Genomic DNA, 17,187 nt, shown 5'->3' on the forward strand with positions numbered 1-17,187 from the left:
AGGGGTTTTGTGTGGAAATAAAGGGGGGAACACGAATCAAAGTTGGTTGCTGTGCGCGAGTGGAATTGTAGGGAGAGCGAGTGGCGGTAATAAGAAGGAGCGGCGGAAGGAGACAAATTCAAAGGTCCGAAATAAAGCGTCGGATTACTGACGAACAAAGTTATTTTATTTTTACACACTCCCTAGTAGTGTAACAGTACGAATATAACAAGTCAGGAACGTTAACCGAAATCTTTGTCCGAAAGACGAATGCCGATTTGAATATAAACATGTGTACGCGTCGATTAGAAGTCAGCTCTAAGTTACCTCGGAATGCGACTGCGGAGCGCGCGCGATAGTTGTGTCTTATATAAGCAGGGGCAAGATCCCCCTCAAAAGATTCCGGCAGGAATTCGGTAAATATGCGACGGTTACCGATTTCCGTAGATCTCTTGAAAAGGCTCGCTGTTATTATTTGCCGAAAAAGGAATTTGGCTACTTGGCAACAGCATAGATTTCCCGCTCGCGAGCAACGTTTCGCCGCGCGAGCGGGAAGAACGCGTTATAAGCGTGATGAGCTGGAATTCTGGAGATCTCGAACAGTTGCAGCATACAGCTGTTTTTTTAACCCCTTGACAAAGCTCTACGTCCACCGCATTTGCCCCTCTTTCGTTTGTCTTTGTTCATGTCCTAATTGCGTCATTTTTTGAGAGAGATGTGATTAGGGGCCGTCCATATAGTACGTCCGAGGATTTGGAGGGGGGGAGGGGAAAGAAGGTCCACATAATGTGACAATATGTGACCAGGGAGGATGGGGAAGTTTCAAAAATTGTGACTTCATTAAATGATTTTTTCTATTCTACAGAAACATTTTATGCATTTAAATAAATAAAATAAAAATAACGCAAAATAAGTATAAATATTAATATATAAATATTAATATATTCTTTTCAAAATTGAATATTTTTTAAATATTTTTTCTAATACATGAATATAAATTTAAATTGAAGTTTTAATTTTAACCACATTAAATGCTTTTTTGAAAGCTTCCTAAAAATTATTATATAGCACACCTCGTTGAATCATAATTATTTTAAACAAATTCACGATAAATCGTTACGATTATCGTTACGATGAAGAAAAATGTGAGTCAGCCTATTCTGTAACTCCTTCACCGTTGACATCGCTTCTGAAGCGTGCGCTTCTAGCATTTGTTTAAAAAAACAATCTTTATTTGTACGCTCTTTTTACACTCACATTTTTCTTTATCGTTGAGCCTCAGTCAGTTCTACTAATTGTAAGAAATACGCAGAGTGAATGCTGCTCCCGCTTATTTTTATAGTAAATTTATTTAAAATATGATTTAACAAGATGTGCTATACAATCATTTTTGGGAAGTTTTCAAAAAAGCATATCTTACGCGGCCAAAGTTCAAGCTTCAATTAGATCTGAACGCAGAATGGGAGCAAATGAAGAAAGATGCCACAGATGAAAATGCTCTTACCTCTGCGGTAAAAAAGGATCCAATTTTTGTAGCACAAAGCAACAAATGATAAATCCAGTAATATCTTGAACTTTTTTCAAAAATTAATAATAACTCCACCAGTTTATCGTTTCCGGTTGCTACTTAATGCATTGATAATGTAAACGATGTAAATAAAAATAATGAAAAAGTTTTCGAAGCAGACACTTTGTCTCGGCCAACTCCATCTCAAGACCAATCAAGAAAACGAATCATGGAGTTGACGACCAAAATTTCAAATCTTGTAGGAGTCCGAAATATATGATTTTCCAATAATGATACTAAACAACAAATTAAAAAAATGAAGAAGGAACTTTCAGCAGAACAGATTGCATTGAAAAAAAAATAAGTGATGCAGAACGGAAGAAGAAAAGCCGGAAGAATTTTAAATTAAAAATGAAAAACTTGTGCGACAAATATCCTGATATGAAAAAGGACTTGAAGTTTAGAGACGGTGTAACTGGTAGACCAAGGCTCGAAATAGATCAACCGGATTTACAAGCAATAATCGACATTGCCACGTTTGGAGAAGCAGCTGATAATCGGCGCCGAACTGAATGTAAGTCAATAAAAAAATTAATAATCCAAGTTCACCGTTGGTTCATAGCAAATTTTAATGGTGCAATGGTGCTTTTATTTACGAAAATTTGAATACTAATGTTTGTACATATATTTTAATTATACATTTAATACTTTTCGAGAAGATATTACGCAATTGTAAATGTGACATAATTTTAAACGTGACGATTATAGTACAATTGTTATAAAATACATTTTTAAAATGCATGTACATTAAGGTAGTTCTTATTTAAACAATTTTGGAATATTATTGGGCCCTGAAATTTTGCCTCATTATATAAAATGCCAAACCTTTTTCAGAAATTTTTTGAACAATATTTACGCTACCCTGTAGGGCCTTGTTATTTTCCAACAATTTACAGCGTAAAATACTTTTTCGCGTATACACCGTTATCTAGGCTCTTTGTATTTTTTTTTCGGCATATAACAAGCCTAGTGAAATTAAAAAATGAAATTTCTGTTTATAGCTTACACAAAATTAATTACACTCTTTTTTAAATGCATGCAAATAAATGTCAAAAAAATTGTTAACGATTATAGATTTAACAAAAATGCAATTTAAGTTTTCCTTTATTGTAGCTATTACATCTATCTGTATAACTTTTACAAGATGTAACGACCACACTTCGCGCACGGACGGTGATCGGCACGGGAACGAGGGCGCGAAGGGTCGCCGAAGGAATTAGACTCGGTTTTGATGTTCACGCAAATAAAAGCGTTTATTCAATGCAGAATAAATCGTGCTGAATAGCAATATATGTGACAGTGCAAAATAAATCTTGATAAATGATAACGATACAAAAAATAAATCCGGCGTTCGGTAGTTAGAGCGGACCTTTACAGTAATTTATTCGAACGAGCGGACGGACGTGACAATATGTTCGCGGACGAAATACGGATAACTATTTACAAGACTATTTACACGTGCATCTGTGTCGCAAGACGCGTTTCGTGGAACGGCGTTGAGTTCTTTTCCTGGAACTCGGGCGGCCTTGTTATTGTGGCCGTGAAAATGCGTTGCGTGGTGCGGTACGGCGGGGCGCGACGCGTACACGGATTCGTGTATTTTATATTCGATTTCGCCCGTCGCGAGGCGGTTAATATCGCGTAATGCAATCGCCGGATGGCACTACCCTACGCCAAGTGCGCTTGGTGGAGGTACAGAGCACCGTACCCCCTTACGCGTGGTAGCGTCGGACTCGGGATGCTGTAAAGATCGCCCTGTGTTAAGTGGCTTGACTGGGACCAAGTTTGCTTGAGCCCGTTGCGGCAAGTAAGGATGCGGGTTCGGAACGGTGTCAGAAGAGGCCAAGAGTCAAGTGGCTTGACGGAGACCGAGGCGCTCAATCTCTTTCTCGACCTGGGTGTTTTCTGTACGACGGACCGGCCAGAAGCAGACAAGATCCTTTTGGCCGGCGACTGCCGCCTTATATACCCGAAGATTGTGGTAAGGGGATGTGCGGCGTGTTACGGTGGAACGGTCCGGAGGCAGGGTCCCCACCACTCGATCCCGAGTATTTCGGTTTGGGCCAGGCGCGCGTAGCGTGGCTGTGGACGGCGATGGAACGAGAGCGCGTGCGCGCGGTTACGCTCGCTCGCTTGTTCGATTTTGGTGATTTTACTAGGCGCTATGCGCCGATATTTGCCGTCCAGCTGGTGTTCGGTCGGACGCACAGTGTAACAATCCTTATCAAAAAAAAAAATCTGTCTGACTAATCTTCCAGATTCCTTATTTGATTTTAATAGTATAACACTTTGACATTACAAAACTGGTAAGGTATAGTTAGTAGACGCACAACATAACCTCAAAGAAGTTCTTTCAGTTTGGAAAATTATTGGTTAGGTGCATAAAGTCGAATTTATTTTCAATGTTTGCTTTGCAAAAGAAAGATATTTATTTAGAATAATTAGTTACATTACAGTAGTATATGGTCAAAAATATTTTAAATTATTTTTTCCATGTATTAAAAATAATATTTTTAATAATATAACAAGTTTGTTTTATTTTAAAGACTTATTTCTTTTTTTGAGAACTTTGAGCAAAAGTTAAAAAAAATCGATCAATATCGATTTTTTCTTAAAAAAAAAACACATATTTGTATTTTTTTTTATTTAACACATAGTTATGTTGCTTCTAACTGCTTTTTCAGAAGATATTAACCTTTTTCCCGATCCACGACCTCTCGATCCCGACCAGAAAAATGTTAAATTATGACATTCTTGAAGTTTGGAGAAATGCACTTAAAGAACAGAAGTTGACAGCTGTATATAAACATATTCTGGATGTCCTTAATTAACGTGACTCTTCAAAAAATATTAAAAGAAGCATTTGGAAATTTACAAGATTGCTTTGCCTTGAAATTCAAAGAAAATGGGAAAAATGCAGTAGATCCTATAACAAAGTTTTAGAAAAGCACAAAGCTTGGCTTAATAAAGATATCAAATTAAATACAACCTGTTTTAAAGATCTTCAAAATAATCAAGCGAAGTCTAGCAAAAAGCAACGTGGAAGATCGCAGAAATCTTTTGAGGAAGCAATTGTAATAACAAAAAAGCGGAAGGTAGCAGATTTAATTACAATAAGAATTTGTGATGAATTAGCATTTGCTGCTAAATTGTCTCTTAAACAAAGTAAAAGAGATTCATGCGAAGATAAAAAATCTTTCCCTCGCAATGATTCCAATTTTGTGACTCTGAAGAAACCATTTGATGGTTATAATTTACCGCTTGAAGGTCAACAGTATGCTACTGTTATCACTAAAGATTTCACATTGAGTACAAATCAAGCAAATCGATACTTCAAAACTATCGATGATGAAATCGTACGTTTATACTGTGTAAGTGACTCCCCTAGAGGTATTATTGTTGTGAGAAAAAGATTCAAACGTTATGAAAACTATTATACACTTCCTATAGAATCTTCAAAGTTGGGTATTTTTAAAATATCGGAATTCCAAAATACATTTTATTATTGCAAGATTAAAGATGTTAAAGAAAAATGTATTATTATGCCTAATAGCAATGATACTTTCCTTTGCATTCCACTCATCCCGTTTTTTCATTAGAGTAAGCTCATCTTTCTATAATCTCTACAATTGACTCTACTGCTTGTGTTAATATGTAACATTGATGATTTGTATTGCAGTATGTTGTTGTGAAGTTTCCTGTTTCGGATAACGCACAAGAAAAAACGGTGGCTGTTGTTCCATCATCATGGATAAACTACTCTCTCAATACATGCAAATGGCCACCAAAAAAAAAGTATCCCTCTGACAAAGTCAGCAGATGGGTTATGAGTTTAACGATACCAAAAAATGATTTTGAAGATTTACCAATAGAAATTATACATGAATATGGTATGTAAATCTTGCTTTATGCAATAATGTAATAACAAAATAGTAAAGCATTTATAGTATTTGATAAGATAGCATAACTTTTAAAGATTAATGTAAATTGCATGTGCTATTCACATTGCTGTCTTTATTTTTGTACTTTATGAAAATAAGAAAAATATACCTAATCTTTTTCATATCTATTCATATCTATATATATATTTTTACTTTTCTATCAATATCTATGTGTATACAGGGTGTCCGTCCATAAATGTCCGAGCAAATATCTCGTAACTGGTTGAAGTTAGAAGAAAGTTTAATAAGGAAAATTTACATGGTTTTTAGTCGGCTACAAAATGCACGTAAAGAAATTTTTTTTACTCGTCACCTTTTTGAGTTATGAAGGTCAATGTAGGTTTTTTAAATGGGTACCTATAATTTTTTTTGCATATTTACATAGTAGAGGTAATTTTCAATCAAAATTATATTAGGAAAAAAATTGCTACGACGCATCGTTTACGAGATAATCGGCATGCAAAGTATTAAAGTAATAATTTGGATCGAGTATTGTTGAACAAATTTGGAATATCAAATAGGTTGAGAAAGTAAACATTGTTTTTTCATGAAATATTTATTAACAAATTAATTAAGAAATGGTTCGAAATTGTTACCATCATGATCAATACAGCATTCAACGCGTTTTATAATGTTTCTTATTGTTAACTGCAGCATTTCTGTTGTAATACTTTCAACAGCTCTAGTGATTTTATGTCGTAAATCTTCTTCATTTTCAGGAATAGTTGCATAAACAATATCCTTAATATACCCCCAACTTCTGTTGTAATACCACATCTCGAGCATATCACACTTTTCCGTAATTGTAAACATTGTTCTCACGCGCTCGTATGAAGTCTGTTATCTCGAACAGGATCGCTGACCTTCAACTTTTCAAAATACACGACTGTTTGATTTGTAAATAAAGTATTTGTATAGCACGTAATATGAATTACAGGGTAGTATGAGTCTGTTAGTCAATCGTCTACATACGAGCGCGTGAGAACAATGTTTACAATTACAGAAAAGTGTGATATGCTCGAGATCTGGTATTTAAGTATGCGTAATGAAAATGAAGCACGATTACTTTATCAAAAATATCCAGAACGAAGAATACCAAATAATCGTACATTTCGACGAATTGAAGATCAATTGCGTCAAACAGGATCGCTAACAAGACAACGACGTACAATCCAAACAGATGGAGAAAAAGAGACAAGTGTGCTATTAAGTTTTATTGAAAACAGACGTACATCCATAAGAACAGTAGCACGTAATTTAGAATTATCGAAAAGTTACGTACACGCTGTACTAAAAAAATTCAAATTCAAACCGTTTCGTGATAATTTAGTACAAGCTTTACATGAAGGAGATGCAGATCGCCGATTAATGTTCTGCCACTGGCTTCGAGTTAATTATCGCACTGACTTTGGTTTTCTTAATAAAATATTATGGTCTGATGAATCTTGTTTTTCCAATTGTGGTATGGAAAATCGACATAATGTGCATACTTGGTCCGATGTGAATCCACATGCGAAAAGAGATAAAGGTTTCCAACGCAGATTTTCGGTGAACGGTATGGTGCGGAATCATCGGAACAAAAATTATTGGACCTTTCTTTTTCCATGGTCATCTTAATGGTGACAAATACTTGGAATTCTTGCAAACAACTTTCTCAGATTATTTACGCGATCTTCCATTATCAGTTTTTCGAAATATTATTTTTCAACAAGATGGTGCTCCAGCACACAATACACGTGCTGTAATTAACTTTTTAAATAATAGATTTCCTAATTGTTGGATGGGTACTAATGGTCCTGTACGATGGCCACCGAGATCTCCGGACTTGACACCTTGCGATTTTTTCCTTTGGGAGTATATTAAGGATATTGTTTATGCAACTATTCCTGAAAATGAAGAAGATTTACGACATAAAATCACTAGAGCTGTTGAAAGTATTACAACAGAAATGCTGCAGTTAACAATAAGAAACATTATAAAACGCGTTGAATGCTGTATCGATCATGATGGTAACAATTTCGAACCATTTCTTAATTAATTTGTTAATAAATATTTCATGAAAAAACAATGTTTACTTTCTCAACCTATTTGATATTCCAAATTTGTTCAACAATACTCGATCCAAATTATTACTTTAATACTTTGCATGCCGATTATCTCGTAAACGATGCGTCGTAGCAAGTTTTTTCCTAATATAATTTTGATTGAAAATTACCTCTACTATGTAAATATGCAAAAAAAATTATAGGTACCCATTTAAAAAACCTACATTGACCTTCATAACTCAAAAAGGTGACGAGTAAAAAAAATTTCTTTACGTGCATTTTGTAGCCGACTAAAAACCATGTAAATTTTCCTTATTAAATTTTCTTCTAACTTCAACCAGTTACGAGATATTTGCTTGGACATTTATGGACGGACACCCTGTATATATATATGTGTATATATATATATATATACAGGGTGTCAGAAAAAAAGAGTCACATTTTGATAGCAAGTAGTATTGATCAAAATAAAAAGAAAAGGTCTAATTAACGTGGGTCCTAAAACTAATATCTTCAAAGATACAAGCTATTTTGTTATTCGAGCTCTTTGTCATTTTCTTATTAGTCGTGTCATCTTTAGAATGTCTCCTGATATTTACATTTGCAATAGATACTACAAGTCAAACGACATTGCGTAGGCCTTGACGAATGTGAGCAGCCCTAATAAACAAAAGAGTGTTTACTACTGTTGCTATACGAGAGTTTGTCAGTACGAGATTAATCGTCTCAGTCAGCATTAAAAGTTTTTGTTTTTTATAAAAAAAGGAGTTTTTACTTTGTTATCATATGTACATACATTTAGTTTCTTTATTTCTGTTTTTTTTATAGAAGATTAATGATTACATTTTATATTAAAATAAAAATTATTTTTTATCTCTTTTTGTTTATTTTTTATTTTTTAAGGCACCTAGAAAAAAGATATCCCCATTGTACCCCACTCTTCCCTACTCCTTTGTTCATTACATTCTAAAGATGACCCGACTAATAAGAAAATAACAAAGAGCTCAAATAATAAAATAGCTTGAATCTTTGAAGATATTAGTTTCATGTTAATTAGACCTTTTCTTTTTGTTTTGATCAATACTACTTGCTATCAAAATATGTGACCTTTTTTTCTGACACTCTGTATATATATATATATATATATATATATATATATACTAATTCAAAGTACATCAACGTTTTCAATTAAAGCATTGGATGCATCAAAAATATTATTTTTCCAAATATGTTCATGAACAATTAATTTCAAGCCTACAGAGTTTAAATGTGATTACTTGATGTTATTCCGTTAAAATAAACTTGGTTGTTAATTAGCATGTTTTCATCATAGTAAATTGCCTTTTATTTTAGATACTTATGCAAAAGCACGTAAAGCCTGTATTAAAGCTGAAGAAGACAATGCAATTGATATAGCTGCTGGAGAAACTGATATAGAGAAGGGTAAAAAAAAACGTAAGCCTGTAAGATATGCAGAGTATGATAGCTCTGAGCAGGTTGATGACCCTGCTCCAAAAAAATCAAAGAAAATTAAATATCTCTCTAATAGCAGTTATGAAGAAATTTCAACAGCAGATAATATCAAGGCAAAAGTAAAGACATTTTTGAAAAATAAAAATCAATTTTCTTCCCTTTGTCGATTAAACAAGCCCATAACAGTAAAACGTACAGTTCTTCTTCCGCCCTCGTATACTGAATCATGCAATGCATCATCACAGTCTTCAGCTTTTGTATCGCAAGATACTTGCGTTGAGGATGATGAAAATTCAGTGAAATCTCTCTTCAATGATAGTAAGTTAAATTTTACACAAGTTGTGTATCTTACAATCTCATATCTTATAAAATGGCAATGTTTTACTTCTTAATCTATATTTTTATGATGGAGAAAATAAGTCAACACATAATGTTCAAAGTAAAGCTTCAAATTTTTCTTGAAAAAGCAAATTTTATGTTTTTTTCTTTATTTTAAAAAGCTATTTCAGTTTCACATATTTTATTGTATACATTACAATTTTCATTTTACTTTCTTTTCCAGCCGATATGGAAATGCATATTTCTAACACTCCAAAGACTACGCCAATAGGCAATTATAATCGCAATGAATCCTCTGAAATTACTTCATCTGTCAAGAAAGGTAAGAATGGAAATATTAACTTATATGATTATTTATTAGCACCATTTTATAAAGAATTAAATTTTTTTTTTTTGAAATTCAATGTTAAAGTTCTTTATCTGAATTTGTGGGTAAGGTTTCTTCTGTAGTTAAAACTTTATTCATAAAAGTTGCAACATCCCAATTCTGCTCAAATTGTATGTATCTATGTTGTATTGTTTAGTTAGTTTTTCAGCTTACATGCATGATATAATCAATGCTTAAATAGCGCAGTCATGTATTTATTACTCATCTTACAGTTTCTCATGTAGTTTCGTATGAGTTTCATACTTTCATAAGATATTAGCTCCTATTTGATTTGTTGCAGTATATAACAATCCATCGTGTTTCAATGCTGTACCTGTAGGAAATAAATTACCGATACATGAAACGATCTTCTCATCTTTGGAAAGAACAATCTCTGTTAAAGAACCCTCTACAAAAAAAGATACTTCCACATCTTGTCAATCTGTGACATCTCCTCAGCCAAGTTGTATTAAGTTTATTTCTACAATTAACTGTACTGATATTTTATTATATTTAACTGATATTTCAACTATATGTTTCAGCTTCTTTGCCATCATTAATGAAAAATGTGCATATGCAATTAGGTATAAGTTATTGGTTGCTTCTTGATTAAATTCTATTTTCTATTTGTTAACATTATATACGAGTATATATATATATATATATATATATATATATATATATATATATATACATATATGTATGTATGTATGTATACATATGTTTTGTGTGTGTAATTTTTTATAAAAATATTATTGAATCTCTCCAACTTCCTCCTTTTTTTACTGATTTTGATTTGACTTTGACATCATTATATTATTACTTTATTTTAGATCCTCATGTTGCTGCTGTCCTTCAAATTTTAGTGGATAGACAAGAGGAATTAAATGGAAAAGTAGAATATGAAAATCTGATGCTTCATAGGATTTATCGCAAGTTAGCTCCAAAAGAAGAAAAAGTAATGAAACCGAAAGGACTTCCTGCACTCCCCTTAAATGATGAAAATGCCTTTGAAGAATTTCAGAAGTTTCTTATATCTGATGATAACTTTTACCCTGTAGTAAGTATAGTTTCATTTGTATTGTAGTAGTGTCATAGTTGGTTTGCAAGTTAAATTTAATAAGTACATCTTATTTCATTTTCATAGATCATTTTTATTATAATGTAACAACCTGTGTTTTGTCCGAGCGCGGACGAGCTCAGGGAAGCCAGGGCTCGAAGGAAGGTTGCCGGGTTAATCAATTCCGAGATCGGACGTGCGTTTAATGAGAAATGACTTTATTTACGATCTAATACTGACAATATGTGCCCGTAGTTCGCGGATACACGCGGTGCATCCGCGACGGTACGGTGACGCGGTTTTACAATAAGAAGACGCGGTATTACAATAAGAAGACGCGGTATTTACAGTAAGAAGACGCGGTATTTACAGACCGGGGAGCTATTTACATGCGTTCGGTCGCTCGCACTCGGCTCGCGGTCGGTGCGAGAGAGCGCACGATAGCGCGGTCTCGCTCACGCTTGGTTCGGTATCGTCGCGAGGATTCCACGATGTTTATGTCGTCGCCGGCCTTGTCGGTCCGCGGCGCGCGCGGGCCGGGACGCCCTACGCTAGAAGCCGCGTCGGTGTTCCGCGAATTCGCGACAGGTGCGCGGCGGGATTCCCTTAGTAGGGAATCCCCGACGTGAGTCGGTGTCGGCTGCCTCGAGAGCTCTCGATGGAGGCAGAGATATCTCTACCCCCTTGGTGGCAGTCGTTACCGTGGACGCTTGGACGGAGATGGGTTGAGGGAATCGTTGAGATCTCTCAACGGTGGCAGAGCTCGCTCTACTACTCGGATTCCCTAGGTGCCGGGAAAGCGGGATCGGAAATCGCCGAGATCTCTCGGCGGTGACAGAGCTCGCTCTACCACGCGGATTTCCTGGGTCTGGCTCGGAGGCTGGACCGGAGAGGAGTCGATCTCTTCGCGGGATCGTCCGCCTTTTATACCCCGATCTCGGAGAGTCGGGGATGTTCGAGTGGAGTTCGGTTCTTCTCGGAATACAGCATCCCCGCTGCTCCGAGATCGGTCCGGTATCGCGCTCTCGCTTGAGCGTACGCCTCTCTGTCGCTCCAACGCTAGGAGCATGCGAATCCGTGCGCGTGCGCGCGGACTTCGGGCGTTTAACGGCGCGCTTGTCGGACCGTTCGTGCGCGCGTGTGAGGCGATTATCGGCGCGTAGCGCCTGTTCGTCTGTCCGGCGGGTGTTCGGCCGGACAGGGGAGCGGTTCGTGGCCCCAGGGGGAACGATGCGGAGGTGCATCGTTACAATAATATAAACTATATTTTATATTTCAGTTTAGTTATTACCATTATTTATTGCATCTTATATGTTTACAAATAAGTTATATGTAAAAAATTTTCTATATTTTAATGAAGAAATTTTTGGCTTTTGGATATTTGTTCACCTACAGGAACGACATTGAATGCATATGATAATAGTTTATAATACAATTGTGACAGTATTCAGTTTTTTTATATTTTTTTTTAATTATAATGAAGAAAAGTTCGATCTAACAATAATCAATTATTCAATAATCGAATATGTATACAGTTTGTATTGTCTACAGTTAAAATTTTTTTCTTTTTCAGATATATTATTTTGGTAAATTAATGAATGTTCACGCTACGCGTGTCTCTTCAGTTTTCCTTCGCGCCGTTTTTGCGTTCTCAAATCTTTCTGGCTTGAATGGTCTAGAGTCCCTAAAAGTAGAGAGTCTCGGGATTCCACGTGATTGGATACACGTGATTGTGCACCTAAAATGGCAGCACCAATACGGATCCCTATTTAATCCTCTTTAGCCAATGCGATAACAGCATACAACACGTTCGAGTGCACACAACGATAAATATACACACACATAAAACTCACGGAAATACACTGACATAATCATCACCGACATTTTAGGAACAGATGTCCAGACTCTCTACTTCTAGGGACTCTAGAATGGTCCTGCGCACTGCGCCCCCTCACTCTCGCTTGCTAACATTAGGATACTTCTTCGCCTAGTAACGTAACTCTCTTGTCTCATCCGTCTTGTCGATGCGTGCGTGCATTCTAACAGTTATTTTTCTGTCCGTTTTTCTTTGTATGTCGTTATTCGACATTGTAAAGGTGATTAAAACTCAGCTATAACAACCATCAAGGTCTCAATCATTTTCGCTTCCCGTCACAGCACGGGTCACAATCAGCAAATTAATACGCATACACATATGCGACGGCACAAGCCGTTACAAAATCTCATGGTCCTTCGAAGCCGGATACAGAGTCCGAAAATCACCCAAGTTAAGAAAATCTATAAGCTCACAGTAAGCTTTATCATTCACAAGTCCTCTCAACAAGCATTCTCATACTGACGTTCAGAGGTTATCCATTTTTGGTAAGATCGTTTCATTATTACAACGCAAGGTAAGAGTCACTTACATCTTCCTTTTTTTTACGCATCCAATAAATAATGGATTCAATGTCATTATCGCAAGCCAAGACTAGGCGTAATACAATCAAAGCATCTTTAACGCGCCACAAGAACACGTTAGAAAATTTTAATGTTACACAAGGTTCGCGACACGACATCGAAGAACGTAAGAGACGATTAACCGAATTATGGGATCAGTTCGAGATCGTGCAATCGCGAATAGAAATACTAGAAAATGAAGATCCATTAAATACAGACAAAAATTTACTACTCTCCCAACAAGGGCAACAAAGAGCGAATTTTGAGGTTACATATTTCGCGTCAATTTCGCGATGTCAATCTTTTCTTGAACATTTCGAGCAACATTATCCTCGAGCCTCATCATCACATGAAAGTGACACACGTGCTCCTGCACCTAGGGAATCGCGCGTTAAATTACCAAAAATTGAACTTCCTTCATTTTCAGGCGCTTATGATGATTGGTACTCTTATCATGATACGTTCGAGAAATTGATACATGCCAACGAAAATTTAACCGAGATTGAAAAATTCCACTACTTGCGTTCTTTGCTCAAGGACAAAGCAGCCGAAGTTATAAAATCTATTGAGACTACCACCGACAATTACAACGATGCATGGGCTGCGGTAAAGGAACGATTCGACAACAAGCGCTGGATAATACAAAAACACATTAGAGCTATTTTCGACGCTCCTGCGCTATCGAAAGAAAATCATATTCAGTTACGTGAGTTATTAGATACAATCTTAAAACATTTACGTGCTCTTAAAGCTATCAAAAGACCCACCGATGCGTGGGACGACCTAATCATCCATGTCATAACCTCAAAACTTGATCCTGTCACAACCAAGTCTTGGGAAACTAGCATTCCTGACAAAGAGATACCAAGTTTAAAAACCTTCATTGATTTTCTTTCTAAGCGCTGCCAAGCACTTGAAACAATCTTCAGCAAGCTATCAATCCATCAATCTGTTAACTCAAAGCCCACTAACAAGTCAAAGGGCTCTTCTGTTACTAATTTAGCCACGTCTAACTTGTCATGTCCACAATGCAAGGAAACTCATCCTTTATATTATTGTGAAGCCTTTCTTAAATTACCAGTAGAGAAAAGATTGTCTATCGTAAAAAAGGCTCATTTATGCGTCAATTGCTTAAGACCTAATTCGCATCAAGCTAAAAATTGCACTTCAAGTTCTTGTCGCAAATGCAGCAAAAAACACAATACTTTGCTGCACTTGTCGAGTTCAACCAGCGATAATAAAGCGCCCGTTACAAATGAATCCACTCCTGCCGAAAAGGAAAAACCTATGCAACCAGTTGTTACACAATATTTATGAGCTCATTATTCGTTAGGCATTATATTGTCAACAGCTATTGTACACGCATTCGATCACAAAAACGAGATTATTCCCTGCCGCGTGTTATTAGATAGCGGGTCTCAAATGAATTTTGTAACCAAAGAATTTGCTGATAAATTGCATCTCAAAGAACAAGCGATAGATGCTTCCGTTTCCAGTATAGCTCAAGGAACTATTCAAGCCAAAAGGATGATCAATGTACATATCAAATCGCGCTTTAATCAATTTAATCATAACCTAGAATGTATAATCTTGCCAAAAATTATACAATCATTACCTCAAAGATTTTTTTCCAAACGAGAATTAACAATACCGAATCATATTAAATTAGCTGACCCCAATTTTAACGTTCCGGATATCGACATGTTGATAGGTTCAGAACTATTTTGGCGGCTAATGTGTCCAGGTCAAATTACAACTTCTAGAGAGCAACCCACGCTACAAAAAACCCTTTTGGGATGGGTCGTAGCTGGACCGTCACCAGACAACTGCAAATTCTACATCTTCAATTATTAGCTGCCTTGCTGTCACGGAGGATTTAAATCGCACACTCAGCCGATTTTGGGAAATTGATCACACGATATCTTCTCCTGAATGTTCCCCAGAACAACGAATTTGCGAACAGCTTTTTTTGCATACTGTGAAACGTAATAACGATGGGCGTTTCATAGTCCAATTACCGGTAAAGGAGGACAAATTAATGAATCTTGGAGATTCTGAAGAAATTGCCACACGTCGCTTTAAACATTTAGAGAAACGCCTTATAAAATCGCCCAAAATGTATGAGGAATACAAGCGATTCATGGATGAATACATACAACTTGGCCACATGCGTGAGGTCACTCAATGTTCACGATCAATCGACAAGATCTATTATCTACCGCATCATGCAGTGTACAAGGAAACAAGCACTACAACCAAGCTGCGAGTAGTTTTCGATGGTTCCGCCAAAACATTGACCGGGATTTCATTGAACGACGCACTTATGGTCGGCCCTACAATTCAGGATGATCTGTTCTCGATATTAACTAGATTCCGCTCCTTCAAGTACGCCTTGACTGCTGATGTGATAAAAATGTACAGACAGGTACTGATAGATCCTGCACAAACTCCTCTCCAACGCATTTTCTGGCGTGATTCTCAAGACAAATCAATTCGAACTTACGAACTTCTTACCGTTACGTATGGTACTGCATCTGCTGCCTTTTTGGCTATTCGATCTCTAAGAAAGCTAGCTGAAGACAATTCCGTTAAATATCCAATCGGCTCCAGGACAGTGCTAAACGACTTCTACGTCGACGACTTGGTTTCTGGAGCAGAAACTTTGCAAGAAGCGCTTGCGATTAAAACAGAAACGTCTCAATTACTGTTAGAAAGTCTATTTGAGTTGCACAAATGGTTTTCCAACGATTCGGCTCTACTAGATAACCAAACCCTGTCACATCAAAAGGAATTTGTCTTGTCTACTGATAAGGAATCTGAGACACGAGCACTGGGCCTTATTTGGAATTGCAGCTCTGATAATTTTAAATTCTCCAACTCCACATCTTTACCCCTGTTACAAACGCCAACTAAAAGAAGCATACTCTCAAGAATCGCTTTAATATTTGATCCTCTTGGATTGCTTGGGCCTTCTACAGTCATCGCTAAACTTATCATTCAAGAACTTTGGCGTTTAAGACTGGATTGGGACGAATCACTACCTCTCGATATTGACACGAAATGGAAGCGCTACGAATTTGAGCTATCAACAGTAACAGACATATCAATACCACGTCGAGTCATCTCATTAGATCAGTACATCAATTTAGAGCTTCATGGTTTTTCTGATGCCAGCGAGCTTGCCTATGGAGCGTGCATCTATTTGCGTGCTACTGGCATTGATGGTCAACACTCGGTTAATCTTCTTTGCTCAAAAAAATAGAGTCGCTCCCTTGAAAGGATTATCTATTCCTCGACTCAAATTATGTGCAGCTCTTTTGCTGGCACAGCTCACTAATAAGGTTTTAAAAAGCCTAACATGCAAAATTGAATCTGTTTACCTGTGGACTGATTCCACCATTGTACTAGCTTGGCTACAGTCTTTTAGTCGCACTTGGACTCCATTTGTTGCCAACCGCGTTGGTGAAATCCAACAATTAACTACTATTCAAGACTGGCACCACGTCAGTAGTAAAGACAACCCAGCTGATCTATTGTCCAGAGGCATTTCTCCTGCATCATTACCTCAGTCACAACTCTGATGGTCAGGACCCTCCTGGTTAAATCTCAACAAAGAAGATTGGCCTCAATTTCCATATTCAACAAACCACCAGGACATACCTGAAGCCAAATCCATTACCATCGCCACAGCCACCACCGAAAAGGTTTTCAACATTTTTTAACAATTTTCAAGTCTTATGAAGCTTCTTCGTGTTGTATCATACATTTTTCGATTTTACAACAAGTTGAAACAAAGGATCAAACATACTGAAGCTTCTCATGTCTACAGCATCTCACCTAATGAAATAGCCCATTCTATTCAAGTTTTGACAAGGCTTATTCAACAAGATTATTTCTCTAAAGAACTTAAAGAATTACTTGCAAAACAGCAAAATCTTAATAAGAATAGTTCTATTTTACGACTAAATCCATTCATCGAC

At 36.6% G+C, this 17,187-nt stretch overlaps 3 protein-coding genes across 3 annotated transcripts; all 3 read left to right on the top strand.

Annotated features, from left to right (window-relative positions):
• Nucleotides 1-5,072: 5,072 nt before the first annotated feature.
• LOC120358988 lies at nucleotides 5,073-10,384 on the top strand. Its single transcript, XM_039455067.1, has 4 exons — nucleotides 5,073-5,436; nucleotides 8,886-9,323; nucleotides 9,568-9,666; nucleotides 10,013-10,384. The coding sequence occupies exons 1-4, from the start codon at nucleotides 5,373-5,375 to the stop codon at nucleotides 10,318-10,320; spliced, it is 909 nt and encodes a 302-aa protein (XP_039311001.1). The 5' UTR covers nucleotides 5,073-5,372; the 3' UTR covers nucleotides 10,321-10,384.
• A 2,823-nt stretch (nucleotides 10,385-13,207) lies between these two features.
• LOC120358928 lies at nucleotides 13,208-14,524 on the top strand. The gene has a single exon (XM_039454812.1). It carries the CDS (start codon nucleotides 13,208-13,210, stop codon nucleotides 14,522-14,524), a length of 1,317 nt encoding a protein of 438 aa, XP_039310746.1.
• Nucleotides 14,525-14,629: 105 nt separating this feature from the next.
• Nucleotides 14,630-16,788, top strand: LOC120358929. The gene is made up of 3 exons (XM_039454813.1): nucleotides 14,630-14,743; nucleotides 15,015-16,442; nucleotides 16,537-16,788. Exons 1-3 carry the CDS (start codon nucleotides 14,630-14,632, stop codon nucleotides 16,786-16,788), a joined length of 1,794 nt encoding a protein of 597 aa, XP_039310747.1.
• Nucleotides 16,789-17,187: the final 399 nt, after the last annotated feature.

Source organism: Solenopsis invicta, chromosome 11 (assembly GCF_016802725.1).
Source record: "Solenopsis invicta isolate M01_SB chromosome 11, UNIL_Sinv_3.0, whole genome shotgun sequence".
NCBI classification, from domain to species: domain Eukaryota; kingdom Metazoa; phylum Arthropoda; class Insecta; order Hymenoptera; family Formicidae; genus Solenopsis; species Solenopsis invicta.